The 24,960-nt window shown below is 42.6% G+C and overlaps 1 protein-coding gene across 1 annotated transcript in view; it reads left to right on the plus strand.

The window, feature by feature from the left end:
* The first annotated feature begins 4,151 nt into the window (after positions 1-4,151).
* LOC108703232 (unconventional myosin-XV-like) overlaps positions 4,152-24,960 on the plus strand; it is a 105,083-nt gene continuing 84,274 nt past the window's right edge. Inside the window, exons 1-7 of the mRNA XM_041578109.1 lie at positions 4,152-6,890; positions 15,271-15,347; positions 16,150-16,213; positions 16,703-16,812; positions 19,054-19,128; positions 22,640-22,730; positions 22,990-23,093. Of these exons, the coding sequence (XP_041434043.1) occupies positions 4,152-6,890; positions 15,271-15,347; positions 16,150-16,213; positions 16,703-16,812; positions 19,054-19,128; positions 22,640-22,730; positions 22,990-23,093 (3,260 nt within the window). The remainder of the gene's footprint in view (positions 6,891-15,270; positions 15,348-16,149; positions 16,214-16,702; positions 16,813-19,053; positions 19,129-22,639; positions 22,731-22,989; positions 23,094-24,960) is intronic.

The following is a 24,960-nucleotide window of genomic DNA, read 5'->3' on the forward strand; positions in this document are numbered from 1 at the left end:
GGGGCAGCCATTCAAGCACAGGATACACAGTAGATAACAGATAAGTACTACTATAGTTTATATAAACAAGCTGCTGTGTAGTCATGGGGGCAGCCATTCAAGCACAGGATACACAGTAGATAACAGATAAGTACTACTATAGTTTATATAAACAAGCTGCTAGCCATGGGGGCAGCCATTCAAGCACAGGATACACAGTAGAAAACAGATAAGTACTACTATAGTTTATATAAACAAGCTGCTAGCCATGGGGGCAGACATTCAAGCACAGGATACACAGTAGATAACAGATGAGTACTACTATAGTTTATATAAACAAGCTGCTGTGTAGCCATGGGGGCAGCCATTCAAGCACAGGATACACAGTAGATAACAGTTAAGTTCTGAAGAATCCCATTGTATACTACAGAGCTTATCTGTTATCAGTTGTGTATGCTGATCCTTTTCTCCCTTTTCAGCATGGCTGCCCCCATGGTTACACAGCAGCTTTTGTATATAAACTATTGTAAAGTTTCTGAAACAACACACCCGTTTCATCAGTGCAGCACAACAGGACATTATATTTTTATTATTTTAAACCATTTTAATTTTTTGGTTACTGTTCCTTTGCTAAAGCCCCACATAAAAATCCAACCACACCCTCTTTTTGTTTTGGGCTGATTATCAAGTCTCCTGGCAGTGCTGGAGTCCTAGGTCCGATTCCAGCCTGTGTGAGCAAAACTGCACCCCTTTAGGGTTTATACTAATCACTTGCACCTACCCTGCACTTAACACCCTTTGCAACTGGCAGTGCATGTGGACTTCCATGGGCCTCACATATGCACCCCATCCATGGCAGATGCAAGTTCACTGACAGAGCCAGAGCTGTAACCCCTCAGGCTGTGCAGTGTAAATGAATAGTGTTATCTATCATGTGCACTTTGCAGCTTAAATGCTCCCTTGATAAATGAACCCCAATAATATAACTATCTTTTGTAGGACGTGCACCGAGGATCCCCCTTCCAAACAAGCATTTCCTTACTAAACACTCAGTTTTTCCACAGTGTTGTGGTCTCCAGGGTGCAACTGCACAGTAGATATGCTACTGAGCCCTAGAATGACTTGTATAGCACTGCAGTACTAGCTTTCTTTATTGCATAGATCCTGAATATTATCAAGATGAAAGCCTGAAAAACTCCCCAATTGCATCTAGGCTTTGAGCCAGGTTGGAGAATATTTGGCCATGGTCTGGTAGGCTAGTGTATGGCATAAAAAGTGACAAAAGCTTGCAATCTAAAATGTTGGTAGGTGCCACATGGGAAGATGCCTTTGCTTGTTTCTGCTATGATAGTAGGACGAGCTACAGGAACAGACATTTAGGACAAAAGGTGTATTGTGGGATAGATACTCTAACCTGTTGGAACAAGTGATTTAAATTGAAATGGTGGTCCAGGTGCACCAGACTCTCAGCTTAGGGAGCAGATAACAGAGGGGGCCTCCAGACACTCTAGGAAATCCACAGGGCCACAAATATGAAGTGCAGCTAGCATGGCCACCATCAGGGGGGCACAGCGGGTACAGCTGTATCGGACCTGGCAATTTTTAAAGCTTGAAGGGGAGGCCGGTGGTGCTACACTTCTTGGATTTGCCGGGCCTCCCTGGAGTTGCAAATTAGCGGAAACCGCCGAAAGCCACCACCGCTGAAGATTTGCCGGGCCTCCCTTGAGTCGCAAAGGAGCGGAAACCGCCGAAAGCCACTACCGCTGAAAGGACCCCAAAAGCCGCTGCTGAAAGGACCCGAAACCCGCCGCCAAAAGGACCCAAAGCCACTGCCGAAAGCCGCCGCCAAAATGACCCAGAGCCAATGCAGAAAGGACCCAAAAGCCGTCGAAAGGAGCCAAAGCTGAAAATTGTGTCGAAGAAGAGAAGGCGCATAAGAGGAGTCTGAAGAAGAGCTTTAAAGGTAAGTTCCACTGGGTTGTTTTTTTTAACTGACGGGAGGGCCTGGCCACCAATGTTTTTTTGTTTTTTTCTGTAGGAGGCTGGCCAATTAATTTTATTAACTTGTAGGGAGGCCCTGACCTCCAATGGCTTTTTATAATTGGGGGGGTTACTGTTTTAGCTCTGATGAATGTGTGGACTTTTTCTGCAGTGTGGGGCTTTGGGACGGGCTGGGGACCAGAGGGCCCAGAATTTATTTTTGTACAGGCCCCTTCATTTCTGATGGCCATGGCAGCTGGGCTTGGCGGCCTTGTACTTAATACCTGCCTTGCATGAGTTGTACATGTGGACTTCAATGGGCCTCATACCCCTTGTATGGCATATTGCACCTGCCAAGCAAAATCCCTTATTGCAGTTGGGCACTTGGGATTATAAGTATTCTGTTCTGTAATCAGAAAGCATTATTTCTGGCATACACTGACCTCCAAACAATTTGGAGACTCTGTGTTTAATTTTATCTGCACTATGGTGATTCCCAAACATAACAGAGTTCAGTGCTCAGTTACTGAAGGAAACCTTGTAATTAATACCTCCCTTTCAAGAGATTTGCATTTGGACTTCAATGAGCATCACATATGTACAACTTACATGTTGCGCCGTCCAAGCGAAAGCCCTTATTGCAGACGGACACTTGAATTTAGAACAGTAAATTGTGTCTGTGTAGCTGTGAATGACTATTTCTGGCACACACTGACCTCCACAAGGGAGGCTCAGTATTTAACTTTATCGCCAGTATGGCTGTTCCCAAACATAGCAATAAAGATAATGTAATAAATATTGCAGAATAATTTATTCCCGTGTTAAAATAAAGTAAAAACTGTTATAGAAATGCCTTTTTTCCCTTTCACCCCCCTGCAGTCATAAACTACTAATTCCCAGAATCCTGAGCCAGCTACAAAAATTAGTACTAATAATGGATATTTTTAAAATATTCTAATATTTTGTTTCTTTGCTTTTTATCTGACTATGCTCTCTGACAGTAAAGTAAGTTGTTCACGTGGATATCCCATACCATCTCACCCCAGGAGTCAGAGAACATATGATACCCATGTGAACTCACGCTGCTTATCCTTCTATTGTTATGCAAAGGACAAAATAATAATTTTTTAAATTAATACTATATATATATATATATATATTCGCCCTATGAATTTATCCTATCCATGTTTTCTTATTCCGGGGATAATAATCCAGTGTAACATGATTGCCTTACATAATGTATAATCGAGTGTAAGTAGCTTGTAGATTTTCTCTTGGGTGTGTCAGAGACAATACAAGTAACGGCTTGTGTGACCAGTATGACCTGTATCAGGTTCTGACAATAAACATGTTATAATCAAGCAGCAAATTATTCCCAGTGTTTACCTTAATGGTGGGATGTATTTTCATCCCAATATAGCAGCGCAGACTACATTATACTGCGTAATCTGTTGCTACTTCCTTTGGTCTTCTACTCGTTTCTTTGGAAAAGTTTCAGAGTGGTAAAATAGCAATGGTACAGCCTGTCTGCATTATTAATACTAAACTGAACCAAGAAGATACTGTTACAGCACAAGGGAGTCGCCACTATATCTTGGCTCCCTTATTCTATTGCCCAGCAGAAGCAAAACAGTGCCGGAGGATTAAAACGTAATTGGAATCCCCTTCAGGGGTTGCACAACGGAGCCTTTAGATATTACATGGAGACCTTATTTCAAGGGATTCCTTGCCAATTAACTGGATCGGTTGCCTAGGACATTATTTGCTCATCTGTCGATATAAAGGATTTGCCTCAAGTTTGGGTGCTATGTCTGGGAAGGACAGAAGATGCTTTTCTGGATCACCAGTCCACAGCCCCATGCAAGGTAACAAAATATGCTCAATCTAGAATGAACTTCGTATTCATGAGCATTTTTCTATGAAGGCGCCTTAGGAGCACAGATTATATTTGCTAATTAATGTGAAGACATTGGTTGTACTAGAATTACTATTTGCTTCCTTTTCAAGTATTTAACAGCATGAGAATTCAGTTCTGCACAGTGCTAGTACTGCAGTTACTTGACTGTGTTCTGTGCCTCGGGTTGTTCAGCTCACTGCGGTGCCGAAATTCACAGAGAGGAGGATCTTTGGAAACTTGTGTTCAACAGAAAATCCAATCAGTTGTTTTAGTATGAGCTTAGCAGGTCCTCATAATGGGGGGGAAGAAAGGTGATACCAAACCAGCAAAGAAAGGAGGAGGAAAAGAATCTGCTGCTTCTTCTAAACCTGCACCCAAAAAGGATGAAAAGAAAGGAGGGAAAGGCAAGGAAAAAGATGACAAAAAGAAGGGGAAAGATGCTAAGAAAGCAAAGAAAGAAGTGACCAGCGATTCAGAGGAAGCCTCTGAGGCAGAGCTCATCAAGCAGGCAAGTGAAGAGAGCAAAAATGAGGAGGAAGAAGAAGATGAGAGTGAAGTAGATGCCAGAAGGAGAAGAGGTCGGGAGAAGGGTGTAGTGGCTCTAAAAGGAGCGTCCAAAGCAATGGCAGGAATGAATCAGGGCAACAGGAGGAAAGGTCAGCCAGTGGCTAAAGAAGAAACAAAGCCCAAGGAAGGTGCACTGAGGAAGGACATTTCAAGAGCCCAACTGAAAGGGGCAACAAAGGCAATGGCAGGGCTGGCAAAAAAACCTGCCCAGCCACCCACTAAGAAGAAGAGTTTAAAAGCAACATCCAGGTTGTTTATGAAATTCCGGCAAATGAATCCAAGGAGATCCAAAAAGGGTCATTTTAAGGCAGCTTCAAAGCTTCTTACAGGCTTCAGGAAGAAACTCGTGCCATCATCTCTACTGAACAAAAAAAAGAAGTCAGTGGCAATGCTCAAGAACACTTCCAAACTCATGCTGGGCTTACGGAAAAGCTTAAAGAAACAGCCTCCTAAACCACAACCAAGTGATGGAACCAAGCAGAAACCCACTTTCATGCTGTTACGTCTTGGGGGAAATTCATCTAAAACAGATCAGAAGGGACCAGGGGGTCTGCTTAGTGGCCTCTTTGGGAGGAAAAAGGCAAAAAACAAGTTTCAGCCCAAAGCAAAGGTACTTACTAAAGTATCCGCTGCTGCTAGCTGGTTAACCAAAAAATTTCTGTCCAAGAAAAGGGGGTTTTCAGAGAATGATAAAGCCATACAGGAGGCATGGCTGTCCCGAATGGGGGCACAGAAGTTACCTTTCCCCACACAGGATGAGTTTCGCAGGTACCAGGCAAACTTGCAAAGATTTCCTGGTGTTCACAGATTTCATGGCCAGAATGAGGATGTCTATGGGAATCCCAAAAACTTTGAAGCATACCACCAAAGGTTTCCAACTCAAAGTTATACACCACAAGGTCCTGGCAGATATGATGACCCATCCATGGAATATTATGACTATGGCAATGAAGATTATGGTTATGATGATCAGGGATACCTAGGCAATGAGAACAGATTTCCATATGGCTATGACTCATATCCTGGAGAAGAATTAGGCTATGATGACTATCCTGAATACCAAATGGATGAGGACTATCCTTCATATGAAGAAAACATGGAGTATTATGGCGAGGACAGCCACTTGCTAAGGAGTCAAAATTCTAGGTTTGATTATCAGGTAGATGTTCATAACCCACCAAATACTTATTCAGGCTACGATTTTGAAGAAAATGAAATGGGATACTATGAAGATGCAATGAATCCTTATGGAACAATGGAAAATGGGAGAAACCCATTTTTATCTTTCAGTGATCAAAGCAATTACTCTGACTTTAATGATGTGGATGAGTATATCTCTACAAATGCCACGCCAAACTACAGAGATTACCCAGTGTCTCCTTATGCTGAGCCATTAAATCCATATGCCCAGCCCATGGATGATGTCATGGAAACTGATGAAGCAATGGTTGGGCGTGATGTAAATTATTATGAGGATCAAGACATGGAAGAAGAAACTCCCTCCACATTATCAATAAATAGAAAATACAAGCTTTTTCCAAGACCTCAAGTGAAACTGTTTGGCAGAGAAAAATTAGACGTCCCTCTACCCCCATCACCCCATATTTCTTTTACTGATTATGATGAGGAAGAGGAGGAGGAAGAAGAAGACGAGCCCTTAATTCCTCCTGCCCGACAACAAAGAAATTTCAGGCAACCTCCTAACAAATCACTTTTTGCAAAGTCTGTGCAAAGAAATTATGGACAGCCATGTGCAAGGGGTGTTCAAAATGTATTATTTGCAAAACCAGTTGGCAAGAGATTCAGTGGATATCATCAGGAGAATTGCCAAGAAAATGAATCACTGGACTTCTCTCCAAGAGCATTTGGCAGTCCGTTGGGACAGTTTATGAAAGAGACACTTAATCCAAAGCCAATTTTAAAGCATAGTGGTACTCGAAGAAATACCCAGCCACCCTCTGAACCTCCATATAGAAATGCTTTTGCTGAAAGCAATGTCCCACGAACACCTTCTCCACAACCATCCCTAAAACTTTTCAAAGGTCCGCTGATGCAGGGCGGATATCAGGAACAAAATACACCTTCTGCTCAGCAAAACTGGAGTCAAAGAAACACTCAGTTACCCTCTCAACCTCCAAATAGGAATGCTTTTGTAGAAAGCAATGTCCCACAGACATCTTCTCCACGACCATCCCTAAAATACATGAAAGGCCCAGTGAACCATGTGGGATTCCAGAAACAGAATGCACCTTCTGCTCAGCAGTTGGAAAACCTCCAGAACAATTTAGAGCATGAGCCTTACCATAAGCGATTTGGTCTAAAGTTGGCTGGTATGGATTCATCCAATGTTTCCAGAAAACCTACGTTTTCCGCATCCAATAATAATAACACTGAAGCAAAACCTTCTCCTCAGCCTACTCGTCAGTCTCCTCAGCCTGTTCAGAAGTTTTATAATCATGGAAAAAATGTACAAATGCCTCCATCTCCTAATTTATCCACAAGGCAGAGACCACTTTCCCCAAAGCCCACTATGAATGCTTTTGGTTTAAACAAATCAAATGCAAACTCACACAGCCAACAAGGACAAATTAACCCTCCAATGCATTCCCCAATGAGACAGAAAGATCTTACTTCTTCCCCCCAGATGACGAGGTCCCCAACACCTACACGAATGACTCACTGGTCTTCTAATGGCAGAAATCAAAATGCTTCACCCAATATGCCTTCAAATATTGCACCTCCATCCCCTCAACGTTTAGTAAGAATGGGAGATAGTTTTAGGGGTGAACGAGTGAGCAATCCCTCTTCTCAAATGTCTATCAAATCACCCTATCCAGCATCACCCTATTCAGCATCACCTCAGTTAAGCCCAGTACTCCAAAGAAGTAACAGCAATATGAAAAGGGGTTTTCGGATGCCAGCGTCTCCTCAGCCCACAAGAAGGCATTTAGACAATATAAATTCAGATTTCTACCATGCAAATGAATCAGATCATGAGATGTCTTTCTCACAACAAATGTCAAGGTCAATAGGTGACACAGTTGATGAGCAACAAGAGACATTTATGCAAGGTTGGCCAAGAGATAATGAACCCCCTACTGAAGCAGTGAAGCCTTTAATGGGGGGCTCATTTATGATGCATCTTAAGCAATCGGGTGTGACTGCACCATCAAATCCCTTACCACAAAAAGGATCAGTGTCAAGAATGTCCCTGGGGAACACCAGAACATCCCCATCCCCCCATAGACAGGCAAGTAGCGATTTAATGGCCAGAGAGTCACAAAGGTCCTCTTCACCATCTCGTTCCTTTTCTGAGCAATCAATATTGCCAGATTTGGGAAGATATGATAGCATGAGAAGTACTTCCAGGACAATCCCATCCAATCCCATGGCACAGATGATAAACCAACAAGAAAGCCAGCATATATTGTCAGGAGATTCTCAGATGTCATCAAAATCACCTGTTATGGGAAGAAATGGAATTATGGTTGGAACCACAAGAATGTCATCACCAAATATAGGGGCACCACAAGGAAACCATAATTTGTTTTCTAGAGACCCCGAACAGTCTGTAATGGGAAGATATGACAGCATGAGAGGAACCAGTAATCAACCTCCATCTAGCCCCATGTCACATATGTTACAAAATCAAGGAAGCAGTCCCTTTCTGTCAAGAAAACCTCAGTCTGCATCATTACAATCTACTGCTTTCTCTGAACAGCCACAGTCACACAGTAAAGCTAGGTTTGACACCATAAGAGGACAATCAAGTTTACCTCATCCAAATACAGGAATAGAAATGTTACACAGGCAAGACAGTATTTTGAACTCCAGGGAATTCCAAGATGTCTCCTCGCAATTCTCTGAAAGACCAAAATCACCAACAATGAAGAAAAATAGCTTACGAGGAAACGATGTGCCATCCCCATCAAACTCAACACCGTTTTATAAGCGCGTTGGCCATCCTCTCGTGGGACTGTCTCAGGCTCCCCCCTCCCCAGCACAACTATCAATGCATAGAAAACTTTCTCCACCAGTGAGCCGTGCCCCAAAAAACATTATCACAGATCCACCCTTTGTTGGATATGAACCCTTAACAGCTGGGCAAACACAGAGATCAATGGGAGACATCAATTCTATATCAGGATCCTATGACCCACCACAAAGTACATCTTATGATAACTTGAGGCGCTCACCCACTGCTACATCACTACAAAGTCCAATGTTTTATAAGGGGCCATCAAAGCCTTCTAGATTACCATCTCCACAGATGGGATTAAAGTCCTTAGGTGGCTTCATGGCTGAATCACTAAATCAAGTTCTCCCTGGTTCTCCTATAACAAAACCTAATATTTTTATGGAATACCAAGGGCCTGCAACTATGGCTGGAGCTAGCTATTCAGTCCCAAGATCTCCACATCCAAGAGGTATGTATATGGGTTCTGGCCCAATACGAGCACCCATAGACTTTTACAATGGGGAGAGTGAAGATGGGATGGGAAGGTATGCTGTAGTTATGCCACAGGTACAAAGAATGGGCTCTTTTAAAGGACGTGGAACTCTAAGGAAGCCACCCTGGCAAAGGCAAGACACAGTCAATTTCCATGAGATGCAAGGGACTTGGTCATCCAATAAATCTGCTCATATGCCTTGGTCCAATTCTATGAGAGGAGAGTCAAACAGGGCCAGAGGAAGAGCATCTGGTTACCCAGCTCATCGTGGTGGGATGTCCCCAAGGAACGTTCAACAAATGGCCAATAAGGACCAAAAGCCCCAGTTGCAAGACAAGGTAAGACTATATTCTATGTACTTTTCAGGGTTCTTTAAAATGCTGGTCCCAAAGGTATTTGCATGTATTAATGCTACTCTTAAGGTAGTTTAGACTGACTTGTTTCATAAAGTGCAGGACATGTATGCATGTATGTATGGTGCTGCAAAGTTTTCTTTGTCTTTCTATCAATGCACCTTCTACTTTAAAATACCTGTTTAATGATATTAAAATCCACAATACTATTCCATGCCTGCACTTAGAAGTGACTTCTAATATCCTTATAATTTACAGTAGGGGGTACATTATCCCTAATAATACATGAGTGATAGTCAGAGTTCCCTGTATAACTCAGCCTGCAGTCTTGTGCCTTTATATGGTCACAGAACTCCTCAGTGACTTCTAATATCCTTATCATTTACAGTAGGGGGTACATTATCCCTTATAATACATGAGTGATACTCAAGAGTTCCCTGTATAACTCAGCCTGCAGCCTTGTGCCTTTATATGGTCACAGAACCTCTCAGTGACTTCTAATATCCTTATCATTTACAGTAGGGGGTACATTATCCCTTAGGGTAAGGCCACACTAAGCGATAGCGCGGCGATTTGACTCGCCGCGACTATTCGCCGCGACTTTTAATCCTCAATCGCTGGCGAAACTTTGGCGCTGGCGTCTATGGGAAATCGCGCAAAATCGCCAGCGTAAAAACACACGCGGCGATCTTTTTTCTATAGTCGCTCGAAATCGCCTAGCGAGGCGATTTCGAGCGACAATAGAAAAAAAGATCGCCGCGTGTGTTTTTACGCAGCGATTCCCCATAGACGCCAGCGTCAAAGTTTCGCCAGCGATTGAGGCTTAAAAGTCGCGGCGAATAGTCGCGGCGAGTCAAATCGCCGCGCTATCGCTTAGTGTGGCCTTACCCTTATAATACATGAGTGATACTCAGAGTTCCCTGTATAACTCAGCCTGCAGCCTTGTGTCTTTATATGGTCACAGACTCCCTCAGTGACTTCTAATATCCTTATCATTTACAGTAGGGGGTACATTATCCCTTATAATACATGAGTGATACTCAGAGTTCCCTGTATAACTCAGCCTGCAGTCTTGTGCCTTTATATGGTCACAGAACAACCCCTCAGTGACTTCTAATATCCTTATCATTTACAGTAGGGGGTACATTATCCCTTATAATACATGAGTGATACTCAGAGTTCCCTGTATAACTCAGCCTGCAGCCTTGTGCCTTTATATGGTCACAGAACAACCCCTCAGTGACTTCTAATATCCTTATCATTTACAGTAGGGGTACATTATCCCTTATAATACATGAGTGATACTCAGAGTTCCCTGTATAACTCAGCCTGCAGCCTTGTGTCTTTATATGGTCACAGAACAACCCCTCAGTGACTTCTAATATCCTTATCATTTACAGTAGGGGATACATTATCCCTTATAATAAATGAGTGATACTCAGAGTTCCCTGTATAACTCAGCCTGCAGCCTTGTGTCTTTATATGGTCACAGACTCCCTCAGTGACTTCTAAAATCCTTATCATTTACAGTAGGGGGTACATTATCCCTTATAATACATGAGTGATACTCAGAGTTCCCTGTATAACTCAGCCTGCAGCCTTGTGTCTTTATATGGTCACAGAACAACCCCTCAGTGACTTCTAATATCCTTATCATTTACAGTAGGGGGTACATTATCCCTTATAATACATGAGTGATACTCAGAGTTCCCTGTATAACTCAGCCTGCAGCCTTGTGCCTTTATATGGTCACAGAACCCCTCAGTGACTTCTAATATCCTTATCATTTACAGTAGGGGGTACATTAACCCTTATAATACATGAGCGATACTCAGAGTTCCCTGTACAAATTGTACATTTCCTCATAGCTTTCAAAATAACTTCTAGTCTGGCATGTTACATATGTCCTGTACAATTCTGGGCATTACTTGCATGAGAACCATGGTACAATCCAATTTCCCGAGTTAGGAGGACACGATTGGGGGTCCCTTTCAATGCAGGAAAGCTACGGCTCATATTATTGAGTAAGTTTAAATAGATCAGAGCTGGAGGGCTACAAGTACAACTTCTCCAGTACTACTTTTTCACCTCAATGGGGAAAGCAGAAACTCAGGGCAAAACAGATTTTGTGGGGCTGCATCATTTGTATAGAATTGATATACATTATATCTGCAGTCTTATAGCCCTTCAGCTGTTAAATTACAACATAGTAACATAGTGACACAGTAACATAGTAAGTAAGGTTGAAAAAAGACACATGTCCATCGAGTTCAACCTTCTTCTTTTTTTTTTTTTTACATATTAACTACCTATCTGCCAGTTGATCCAGAGGAAGGCAAAAAAAACCCATCTAAAGCCTCTCCAATTTGCCTCAGAGGGGGAAAAATTCCTTCCTGACTCCAAAATGGCAATGGGACCAGTCCCAGGATCAACTTGTATATGAGCTATCTCCCATATCCCTGTATTCCCTCACTTGCTAAACACCATCCAACCCCTTCTTATACCTATCTAATGTATCAGCCTGTACCACTGATTCAGGGAGACAATTCCACATCTTCACAGCTCTCACTGTAACAAACCCCTTCCCAATATTTAGCTGGAACCTCTTTTCTAATTGGAATGGGTGACCTTGTGTCAGCTGGAAAGACCTACTGGTAAATAAATCATTAGAGAGATTATTATATGATCCCCTTATATATTTATACATAGTTATCATATCTCCCCTTAAGCGCCTCTTCTCCAGCGGGAACATCCCCAATTTGGCCAATCTTTCCTCATAGCTAAGATTTCCCCTTTACCAGCTTAGTTGCCCTTCTCTGTACCCTCTCTAATACAATAATGTCCTGTTTGAGTGATGGAGACCAAAACTGTACGGCATATTCTAGATGGGGCCTTACCAGTCTCTATACAGTGGAAGAATGACCCCCTCCTCCCGTGACTCTCTGCCCCATTTAATACAACTCAAGACCTTATTTGCCCTTGATGCTGCTGACTGGCATTGCTTGCTACAGCCAAGTTTATCATCTACAAGGACTCCAAGGTCCTTTTCCATTATGGATTTGCCTAGTGCAGTCCCATTAAGGGTATAAGTGGATTTTCTTACATCCCAGGTGCATGACTTTACATTTATCAACATTGAATCTCAATTGCCACTTAGCTGCCCAGATTGCCAGTTTGTCAAGATCCTGTTGCAAGTGCCACATCCTGGATGGAATTAATTGGGCTGGATAATTTTGTGTCATCTGCAAACACTGATACATTACTTACACTACCCTCCCCATAGTCATTAATGAACAAGTTAAATAAAAGTGGACCCAATACCGAGCCCTGGGGGACCCCACTAAGAAACTTACTCCAAGTAGAGAATGTACCATTAACAACCACCCTCTGTACCCGATCATGTAACCAGTTTCCTATCCATGTGCAAACGACTTCATTAAGCCCAACAGACCTTAGTTTAGAAAGCAGTTGTTTGTGGGGCACAGTATCAAACGCTTTGGCAAAATCCAAATAGATCACATGTACTGCCCCCCCACTGTCCAGAATCTTACCGCATCATAAAAAGCAATCAAATTCGTCTGCAAGTTGCGCAACAACCATCTTGCCCTGCTGTTTCCATCTTGCCCCAATGTTGTAATCTTGCACAGTGGCTACCATCTTGTACCACTCTTGCCATTCTGCTCTACTGTTGCCATCTTGTCCTTCTTTTGCCATTTTGACCCACACATGTTATTAATGCACCAGTGCAGTTATCCAAAGCAACCAATCAGATCTTAGTCTTTATTTTCTAACTGATAATCAAAACTTCTGCATGTTTTGTCCTATTACCACCAATGATAGTTCTGACTACATGGGAGGTGCTAATGAGACGATTGCACCACGAATACCTGAGATTTAGTTACTGGTTAAACCCTTAATTATACAAAGAGACTCGTGGCTTTCAACAAAGGAACATCTACCCGTGTAATTCTATAAGCACAGACCTGTAATACAGTCTTGTTACGGAGAAGTCGGCGCTGCTTTTATTTCGCCAGACTGTCGGTACAAAGTATGAGCCATAGGAACGATTGTATTTCCATGTCACTTCTCATTAACACAGTGACACACAGAGCCTTGCTTTGAATTTTTGGGACTATTTTAATTAAAAAAAGTCCAACCAAACTAGAATCTATGATTGGAGATTTTTCGAGATCGCTTGATTTTTTTCTGGCTTTTTCCTGAAAAACCCGACTTTTTTGAATTTTTTCCTGAAAAGTCAGATATTTTTTGGATTTTCTGGCTAATTCTGTGTCGGGTACCGGCGGGTTACCCACAAAAACCTGCGGTACCCTGTGGGTTTGCGTTTAGAAGTTCCAGGTGCAGGTATAGACGCGGGTCGGCAAATCTGCTTGTTTGCGATTAGTGGGTCTTCTCAATATCGATTTTTACCCCTTTTTTCTGATCACGCCTACTTCTGATGATGTCACGTCCAGTTTACAATGACAGCACTTCCTGATACTTGATGGTCAGCGGGTTGCAGATAAGGAACTTGCGGGTCGGGTAGCAGGTCCAAGCGGGTAAGAATGCGGGTTGCGGGTCCGGGTTGTGAATTGCAGGTTGCGGGTTGGATACGGGTTCCAAAAGATGGACCCACGCAGGACTCTAGCACAGACCACAGAAACTTCCACTGACTTAAATACAACCTAGGTAATTCTGAGATGCCAGATTTTCGGATTCAGACTTTTTCCATCCTCAGGGTATAATAAATCTTTAAAAAGTTTTGGGTATTTTTCCATTAAAAAATTTAGTTTTATCGTAAAAAAACCTCAAATTTTTGGGAATTTTTGGACTTTCGTAAATGATCGCCACAGACTCAAGGAATGCTCATCTTGATTCCTGCAGTGCCATATAGGATACCATTATGCACTGAAACCAACCTTGATATTACAGTACCGGTATGGGATCCGTTATCCAGAAAGCTCAGAATTACGGAAAGGCCGTCTCCAATCGACTCCATTATAATCAAATAATTCATATTTTTTTTCTGTGTAATAATAAAACAGTAGCTTGTCCCTTGATCAAGTTGTACTATGAGCTATCTCCCATATCCCTGTATTCCCTCACTTGCTAAACACCATCCAACCCCTTCTTATACCTATCTAATGTATCAGCCTGTACCACTGATTCAGGGAGACAATTCCACATCTTCACAGCTCTCACTGTAACAAACCCCTTCCCAATATTTAGCTGGAACCTCTTTTCTTCTAATCGGAATGGGTGACCTTGTGTCAGCTGGAAAGACCTACTGGTAAATAAAGCATTAGAGAGATTATTATATGATCCCCTTATATATTTATACATAGTTATCATATCTCCCCTTAAGCGCCTCTTCTCCAGTGTGAACATCCCCAATTTGGCCAGTCTTTCCTCATAGCTAAGATTTTCCCTTTACCAGCTTAGTTGCCCTTCTCTGTACCCTCTCTGATTGAATAATGAATAGAGGTCATTATTCCACTATAATACACAAAAGCCATGAATATCCTGTAAATTATATCCTTATAAACGGTGAGTTCTGATGTCATCAGTTATAAACGGTGAGTTCTGATGTCATTTCTGTCACATGACTCATTGAAATTTGTGTATTATAATAAATAAAGTACCCCCAGTTGCAAAATATAAGGAAATTATAAGTTACCTTGGAGTTCCATGACCTGTATAAAAACACTCAGCCTTCGGCCTCGTGTTTTTATATGGTCATGAAACTCCTCGGTAACTTATAATATCCTTATATTTTACAAGAGGGGGTACTTTATTCACTATTTATCACAACTCAGTAAACAGATTCCTCTTCCCAGTTAGACCTGGTTTCCAGGTGTGGTATTGTCCCAGCCCAACCAGTATTATGTAAAGAGAAGTGAAGGTGGCCAGGGTTCAAGTTTGAGATGAAGGGGACAGAAGAAGGCCACTGGTGTGGGTCCTGGCTAAAACCCAAGAATATACAGTAAAGAATGATTTGTGGTGGCGAGAAGGCGGAGCATAAATCTGTTCTTGATTTCATATGCAGCCGGCGGGGAAGCCTCAGAGCATGGGCCGTGAGGAGCAGAATGAGGAGCATGGCTTCCATGACATGACTCAGCTGGAGTAAGTATTGTTGGTTGTTTTTGCAACACAATATGGCTGCAAGAGGCAGGGCAGCTTCTTTGGGACTTAGGGTCTATGTGGGGTGGGGGGGTGGGGTTTTATTTTCTAATAAGCGGTTTGTTTCTCCTTTAAGAGCTTACCCTCCGGTGGGTCCCATGATTCTCTGGCATACATTTCAGTCAGGCTAATAATGCCAACAGTCCAAGATGTTGCTTCAAACCAAGAATGTATTTATTGAACACAGGCAGATGATATGGCTCACAGCAGTCAGGCTGAAGAATAAATCTTCAAGTACAATCACAGCTGGATCAGTGGAAACCCTTCACACCCCTGGGGGGTAATGTTCCCTAGCAGTAGAGGTCCCAGGGGGTATCTTGCTCCTTGGCACTTTCCATGCTCCTGAGCTCACCCACTTGTTTCCTCAAGGGTTTTAACCCCATCTACTCTCCTTGTTGGAGCCAGAAATCTGCTTGCTAAATTAATCTGCCACTATTTGATTTGCATCTAGACAGGAAAATGAACAGGAGAGGCCTGAATAGAACAATGAGCAATAAAAAGTAGCAATAACAATACATTTTGTAGCCTTACAGAGAATTTGCTTTTTAAATGGGGTCAGTGACCCCGATTTGAAAGCTGGAAGAGTCAGAAGAAGAAGGCTTTAAAAAAAAATGAAGGTCAATTGAATAGTTGCTTAGAATTAACCATTCTCTAACACAGTAAAAGTTAATTTAGAGGTGAAAACCCCCTTTAAGGCTTTCCTTCCCCTTTAACTCATTTCATGTACTTTCATTGTGTGTCTCAGGGACCTTCAAGAGGCTTCAGTGCTCGATAACCTGCGGAAAAGATTTGACAGAGAAATAATCTACGTGAGTACCTATAAAGTCATGTGACAGCGAAGTGAAATTAAAGGGATATTGTTATTAGATTTAAAATGAGTTAGTTTTGCCTGAAAAAAATATCATCAAAAGAAATGCAGTTGTGGGGGACAAAAAAAAAAAAAATGAATTGAGAAAAAGATATTGGCATTATTTTACTGCTTGAAGTGTGGATTCCATTTTCCTGTAATCATGTGACTGTTATTTGTAGGGTTGCCAAACTATCGTATCGTGTTTCTGAACCAATGTGGGTGTGGTTGGTCAGCATGCCGCCCCTAAAATCCTGACGCCCTAGGCCCGGGCCTTGGTGGCCTTTCCACAAATCAAGGCCTGAGATCATTTGCCCTTTATTCTATTGATTCTTACCATATGGTCCTTGCTATTCAGGGTGGAGCTTCATGATCCACCTCTAATATTACATTATAACGGTTCCTTCAATTGAATATAATGATATGACAGTAACCCTTGTCTCTCTCCCAGACATATATAGGCAGTATCCTGCTCTCAATGAATCCATACAAGATGCTGAATTTATATGGGACAGACCATGTGCTCAAGTATGAGGGGAAGGCCCTGGGAGAGAATCCACCGTAAGTTCATTTCCCACCATTCCCCTGTTATCCGATACTATCCAATATTTTTATGACTCTTAATGGGACTTGGCTATCGATTACCAAAGTGTCTTGGTAATTGCAGAAGTGCCAAGGTAAAATAATAGTTTTCACTGCCACCGGCACTGGCATTATACCACTTGGTACCACAGTATTGGTAGTAAGTAGTGATGGGCAAATCTGACCTGTTTCGATTTGCCAATTTTTTTTTAAAAAAACGGCAAAAAAGTCACCAAACGAGTTGAAGTCAGTGGGTGTCAGACCATGCACAGTCTTTCAAACCATCCTACTATCCATTATAGTCTATGGGTGTTTTGTCTCAGCAAAATATTTTGCTCATAAGGCAATCGTTTTTCAGATATTCTGGGTTCATATATTCAGAACACCTATTTCCTCATAAGAAGGCTACAGACGTCTGTACCGGTCAACCTTCTTTGGCTTCATGGGGTCAGGGTCGGACTGGCCCGACGGGACAACGGGAAAAAACCCAGTGGGCCTCAGCCAGCCAGACCCCCTTTCCCAATCTCCTGGCCCTACAAAAAAAACAATTTGCAGTAGGGAGTCCAGAGTCCGACCCTGCATGGAGTATCTAGGGCAGCAGATAAGTCTTCATTCAAAGTATACCCTTAAGAGGCCTTCAGGATTGGTTTCCAATAATAACCAAGATGGAAAATAAGCATTTAGCCCTAATCTAACCCTAAGTGCCCTTCAGTCTTCACCCATCATACACACTTTGGGGCCCCCAAGGGAGGGGTTAGTCCACAGCTTGGGAACCTGTGTATAAGCATAATGGTTCCACCATTCTTTTATAGCTTAAACCCTTAAAGGAGAACTAAAGCTTAGAGGGGTGGTTCTTTTAATATGTTATAGAATGGCCAATTCTAAACAACTTTTTCAACTGGTCTTCATTATTATTTTTTTTATAGTTTTATAATTATTTGCCGTTTTCTTCTGACTCTTTGCAGCTTTCAAATGGGTGTCGCTGACCCCATCTAAAAAAAAATGCTCTGCAAGGCTACAAATGTATTGTTATTGTTACTTTTTATTACTCATCTCTCTATTCAGGCCTCTCCTATATATATACCAGTCTCTTATTCAAATCAATGCCTGGTTACTAGGGAAATTTGGACCCTTGCTACGAGATTTCTTAAAATGCAAATTAAAGAGCTGCTGAATAAAAAGCTAAATAACTCAAAATCCTTAAATAATAAAAAATGAAAACCAATTGCAATTTGTCTCAGAATAACCATTTCTACACCATACTAAAACTTACCTCAAAGATGAACAACACCTTTAACTAAAGACGTAGGCTAGAAATGTTGGGCTACTGTACCAACATAAGGTATTCACAGCCCTTTAGCAGTAAAGATCTGTGTCTCCAAAGATGCCCCAGTAGCTCCCCATCTTCTTTTCTGCTGATTCACTGCACATGCTCTGTGCTGCTGTCACTTACTGAGCTTAGGGACCCACTCACAATATACAGTACACATAGAATAGAAAAGTCACAATATAAGGCTGATTAGTAATTAATACAGATAATTACTACATGGCAGCACAGAAACCAGTGCAATTAGCATCAGAATTTAATAATCAGCAAACCTGTAGCATCAGCTTATATTACAGCCAGGGAAGCTCATTTTCTGCTGGATAATTAGTGACGAGCCCTAAGCTTAGCTTCTCAACAGCCAATCAGAGCCCACTGAGCATGTGAGTGTCACAGACACTTTCCAAGATGGTAACCCCCTGTGACAAGTTTGAAGTCCTGGATCATTGCTGCTATTGACAAGCTCAAACTTTAGCCTCATGCATTAAGTTCACTATATAAAATATGGCATTTCTAGCTGTATTTATTTTTAGGGTTTAGTTCTCCTTTAAGGTTCTAATTTTGAGCGAGTGTAAGGCACCCTGGATCTGTAAGCTAGTCTATCATATGTGGATGAATTTTGCGGGGGCACCATAAGCTCGGTGGGCACCAGTTAGGCACTGATGGATACAGAGACTTATCTATACAGTAGAATCTATTGTAGAACAGGGGCAGACATTGCAGAAGACACTAGAGAAGGGAATGATAGGAGATTGTGGTTCTTTATTCCAGATTACATTTTAGCCAATAATAGGTTTATCTGACATTTTGCTTCTTTATTTTTTTTTTACTCTGCATTTCATGTTGTAAATGTTTAAACACTGAATTTGGGGTACCTGACCTTGTTTGTCTTGCAGACACCTTTTTGCTATTGCGAATGTTGCGTACACCAAACTCATGGATGCCAAAAACAACCAGTGTATTATCATCAGGTGAGAGAAACTGGCCTTGAAATGATGAACACTCTGTTTTGATTGACATTTCTGGAGGAGTAAAATGGAGAGAAGCAAAACTGCCCCACATTCCCTTCCTATAGACAAGTGGTTTCTTTTGCTTTTTCTCTGTACTGTGTAAATATGACTTTATTTAGGACCTGCCCAAGACACTGGAACTGGAACTTTATCATCGCTGCTTAGCGATGTCACTTGTGCCACTTACTGAAACTTGTGTATTAGGGTAGGGGCACACGGCGCGATTTCGCCGCGATTCTGCGCTGGGCGAGTTGTCGCTGCGTTTTTTAAGCCGAAATAGCTTTGCTAACTTTGGCGCTGGCGTCAATGCAAATCGCGGCGAAATCGCTGCGCTAATTCACACGCGGCGATTCTTTTTCTACTGTCGCCCGCAAACGCCCGGCGAGGCAACTTCGGGCGACAATAGAAAAAGAATCGCCGCGTGTGAATTAGCGCAGCGATTTCGCCGCGATTTGCATTGACGCCAGCGCCAAAGTTAACAAAGCTATTTCGGCTTAAAAAACGCTTAAAAACGCAGCGACAACTCGCCCAGCGCAGAATCGCGGCGAAATCGCGCCGTGTGCCCCTACCCTTATAGAAACACATTGGGGCAGATTTACTAAAGGGCGAAGTGGCGGTCGCTAGTGAAAATTCACCAGAAATTCCATCTGCAGGGACTTCGCCAATTTACTAACAGGCGTAGAGGACGATTAGCTAGCCGAATCCTTCTGCCCGGCCGAGCCGAATCCAAGTCCTAATTAGGGGCGGGGGAGGGAAATCAAGGGACTTTTTGTCACAAAACAAGGAAGTAAAAAAGGTTTTCCCCTCCCCACCACTAATTTGGTTCGGTTCACCCGAATCTTTCGTGAAAGATTTGGGGGTTCAGCTGATACCAAAATAGTGTATTCGGTGCATCCCTAGTAATCAGAACTGGCCACTTCAAGCATTAGCACCAATATCTTCAATAAAGACATATATATGACCCAGCTCAGCGTGAATTCATGAGGCAGCCGCTCGGCACGCATGCCCAACGGCGTCGCTTGGACGGCGTTGCGCAGCACCGGAAAAACATCTTTTGTTATCTGGAGAGGGGGTCTAGCCCGGCGGGAGCCCATGAGGGTTGGGGCCCACCGGGTTTTTTTCCGGTGTCCCACCAGGCCAGTCCGACACTACCTGCCCTATGCCAATAAGTGTACGAATTTCCGCAAGGCAGAAAGGAACGTATGAGTGCAGAGGACTCTTGTATTTGTCTATATGTATTTTGTGGTCACACCCTCATTGCACCCCCGCCTAATGATTTTAAGAATGAGTGGTGAGCACAACTTTCCCTTGTTTGTTATAGTTCTACAAGAGCAGTGACCAGCTCCATGTTGTAGCTCCCACCCCTCCAACTATAGTCAGGTGATCCCACTGGTGTCTAATAAAAGGGCAGCCAAGTTTGGGAGTTTTACTTTGAAAGCAGCTAGTAAGTTGCAGGTAAAACTTAGTCCCTTTATAAAATGTATAATGAAGCAATAGAATTCTTAATGAATCAGATAAAATTGAGTGTAGGACTGGCCAGATATGGGATGACTTTGACGTAGTTGGCCAGCTTAAATATATTGCAATATATGGACAAACAATCCCTGTGTTGTTTAAAGGGGAAGGCATTTTTCAGTAGCTTAAGGCACAAAATTTTTCAATGTCCTTAATATATTGGGTTCAGCGCAGAGGACTCTTGTATTTGTTAGTGAAAGTTCGCTATGTAACGCCTACGCTGACTAATTAACGCTAGCAAAACTTTGCCAGCGTTCGGCCGCTGAGACGCAACTTCGCATTTTAGTGAATTAGCGTAGTGGTGGTGAATTTGTGCCTGATAAAGTGGTGGATCGTTCTCTGGCGAAAATTCACCCTTTAGTGAATTTGTCCCATTGTTCTAATATAATTCTAATATAATTCACTTGGTGACATCTAATTTTCTTGTATTTAACAAGTGGTCATTATTCCCCAAGTAATAAACTGCATCAACCTTTTAATTTTGAGTTATTCTCTCTGAAACCCTTAAATTTAGATTTTCTTTTTCCTTTTCTTTGACTGGACCACAAGTAAAGCAAACAAGCCGTCAGCACGACGATTATCACTTCTTTGTAGGGGTAGTGCACGTTCTTCCATACCTCCCAACTGTCCCGATTTTAGAGGGACAGTCCCTCTTTTGACAGCTCAACCTGCAGTCCCTCATTTGTACTGGAAAGTCCAGTTTTTCTCTGCACTAAACAGCAAGTGAAAGAAACAAAGTTTCTAACTTAATTGGCTTTTGGCAGAGAGCCAAGAACAGCCACAACAGAAGATAAGATACATTTGTAACAATTCAAATGTATCTAGATAAGCAAATAAGTAATTGTAACAATATAAGATAACAGGTCACTTGGGAAAAGTTAGACTTACAGCTTAAAGGTGGCCATACACGAGCCGATAAAAGCTGCCAACGGACTGTGTCGGCAGCTTATTGGCCCATATATGGGGGCCCCCGACGGGCTTCCCCGATCGAGATCTGGCCAAAAGTCGGCCAGATCTCGATCGGATGGGACAAAAAATCCCATCGGATCACGACCGCATCTATTCGTTGATGCGGTCCCGCGACCCGACCGCCCATTACTATTCGTTAGGATCAGCCCGATATTGCCTTCCTCAAGGTGGGCATATCGGGGAGCAGATCTCTAAGGGTCTGGCCACACAAGCAGATTCCGGGAGATTAGTCGCCCCAAGCGACAAATCTCCTCTTCTTCGGGACGACAATCTCCTCGAACTGCCTTCCCCCTGCCCTCCGCTGGCTAAAATGAAAATCGCCTGCGGCAATGCATATGCACCACTTCGTTTTCCGTAGTCGCCTCACGAGGAAACTTCGGAAAGCGAAGCGCCGCGTGTGCATTGCTGCAGGAGATTTTCATTTCAGCCGGCGGAGGGCAGTTCGGGGAGATAGTCGCCCCGAAACAAGAGGAGATTTCTTGCTAATCTCCCTGAATCTGCTTGTGTGGCCAGACCCTAAAGGGCAATTCACCTTCATTAGCAAAACTATAAAAACTATAATAACTAAAAAAAAAAAAAAACAGAAATATGTTCAAACTTTTATAACCTGGAAAATTTTGTAAAATGAACCTGGTAATTAGGGGGTGTGGCCACAAAAATGAGCGTGGTGAAAAATGTTCACCACACTACGCGCAACAACTGTTTTGTCCCTCTTTTTATTTCCAAAATGTTGGGAGGTATAGTTCTTCAATGGCCACTTGCCACTGACATCACAAATGGGAACGTTTAGAGCAGCACCACAGATTATTGTTCTTATTTTAAAAAGCCTTTATTGGTGCTTTAGGGCATCACAGCAACGTTTCAGGCCATGCAGCCTTTTATCAAGTTGGTCCACTGGTAAAGTCTATATATATAACAAACCATAGAAATATGTTAAATATTGGATTTCTGCTGATCGTGTTACCTTTCACTTTCCTTCATACTCTAGTGGGGAAAGTGGTTCTGGCAAAACAGAAGCCACAAAGTTGGTTTTGCAATACCTGGTAGCAATAAACCAGAGGCGAGGTGTGAAAAATAAGGTGAGTGCTGCTCCATCTTTTGCTCCATCTCATTTGCTGCTGAGTTCATGTCATTTCAGTAAATGCCGTCCATCAACTGATGCTATTTCCTTTATTTCTCTCTTGCAAATCCCTTTCAGATAGAGGTATGTGTGTTTGTTGTTCTGATTTGCCTTTGGTCCGTACTTATACGTCTGTAGATGTCTTTACTTTATTGTTTGTGCATTAGTGTTTGTTACTTTGCAGGTTCTACGAATGATGATTATATTGATTTCTACAGATTCTAGAAGCCACTCCTCTACTGGAATCTTTCGGAAATGCCAAAACTGTCCGGAACGATAACTCCAGCAGATTCGGGAAATTCATAGAGATCTATCTTGAGGAGTGAGTAACAAACTAGTTTTACCCTGGCGCCAATACACCAAGGAGCAATTTTATAGACAGTGTTGTATTTTTGGAGTGAAGTAGCATAAGCTTAAAGGGGAAGGAAAGCTAGTCGGCGCAAAAAACCCTCCCCCCCTCCCGTGTGTTGCCCACCCTCCCTCCTCCCCCCTGGCCTACCCGTCCCACTGGGCAAATGCCCCTAACCCCCCTTACCCTTCTGCGCAGGTCCAGTCCACGGAGTTCACCGACGCCATATTCTTCCACGTGATCTTCTTCCTGCTTTGAAGGAAGTAGGCGCATTTCGCCGGTACGGATCTACTGCGCATGCGCCAAAAGTCACGAAGTTTTCCAATTTCCCTTCGTGAATCTTGGCGCATGCGCAGTAGATCGTTTCGGCGAAATGCTCCTACTGCGCATGCGCCGGTCAAAGCAGGAAGAAGATCGCGTGGAAGAAGATGGCGTCGGTGAACTCCGTAGACTGGACCTGCGCAGAAGGGTAAGTAACAAGTTAGGGGCATTTGACCAGCGGGACGGGTAGGCCAGGGTGGAGGAGGGAGGGTGGGCAACAAACAGGGGGGGGGTTTTGCGCCGACTAGGTTTCCTTCTCCTTTAACAATTTCCAAAATGCATTGGAGTCAATGGGAAGGCAAAATTAAATATATACACATTGCTCTAACTTGCTAGAGATCTCCTTTCCACTATGATACAACTGCTCCTCATGGGGAGAAAAAAGGCTCCCATGTTGCCAATTTCTTCCAAACATGGCACCCGGACTGCTTCTTAGACATGGGGGGGGGGCTGGGAAGGGCTCAGATCTCACCGATTAATGTGGAAAGCAAGTGTCACATAATAATAATTTCAGCCTTTCTGCTGCATTTTTTTCTGGCACAAAAGACCACATTTTTTTGGCAATGAAACAGAAAACGTGGAAAAATTGTAGGGCAGATTCATAGAAATTTTGCTGCTGGCGAAACTGAAAATTTTGCCCCAAAACTGTACCTGGAGAAAAAGTTTGTTAAAGAGGTTACTCACCTTTGTGTTATTTTTTAGCATGATGTAGAGAGGGATATTCTGAGACGGTTTGCAATTGGTTTTCATGTTTTATTACTCGCGGTTTTTGAGTTATTTAGCTTTTTATTCAGCAGCTCTCCAGTTTGCAGTCTCAGCCATCGGGTTGCTAGGGTCCAAATTACCTAGCAGCCATGAATTGATTTGAATAAGAGACTGGAATATGAATAGGAGAGGCCTGAATAGAAAAATGAAAAATACAAAGACGTAATAACAATAAGTATGTAGCCTTACAGAGCATTTGTTTTTTAGATGGGGTCAGTGACCCCCCCTTTGAAAGCTGGAATGAGTCAGAAGAGAAAGGAAAATAATTTAAAAAAAACTATAGAAAATGAAGACAAATGGGGAAGTTGCTTTGAATTGGTTATTCTATAACATACTAAAAGTTAACTTGAAGGTGAACCACCCCTTTAATCCCTATCAACGACCTGTGGTCCCAGCAGTAACTGCAGGACCTTCTAACAGTCCAGCTCTCCTTAATTCATAAAACATTTACAGGTATGTGAAGACATTTCTGTATCAGTCATTTAGCAACAGGCTCAAGAATATCTAGAACAACCAGACTTTACTTTACTGCCCTGGCTCATCCATAGTTGACCTGCCCAAGAGTTATGGAACAACTGTTTTAGCTCCAGCCACCACTAAAGATGTCTCAATTCACGAGTCAAGAATGGGCTCTCATGCATCAAAATTTTGTTGGAACGTTGGAGGAGCCCTGACTGTAATTATCTATGCTTGGAATGAAAAGAAACAAATATAAGGTGGAAACCGGGGGAAAATGCTAAGAATTCAATATGCA

This window comes from Xenopus laevis, chromosome 9_10S (assembly GCF_017654675.1).
Source record: "Xenopus laevis strain J_2021 chromosome 9_10S, Xenopus_laevis_v10.1, whole genome shotgun sequence".
Classification (NCBI taxonomy): Eukaryota; Metazoa; Chordata; class Amphibia; order Anura; family Pipidae; genus Xenopus; species Xenopus laevis.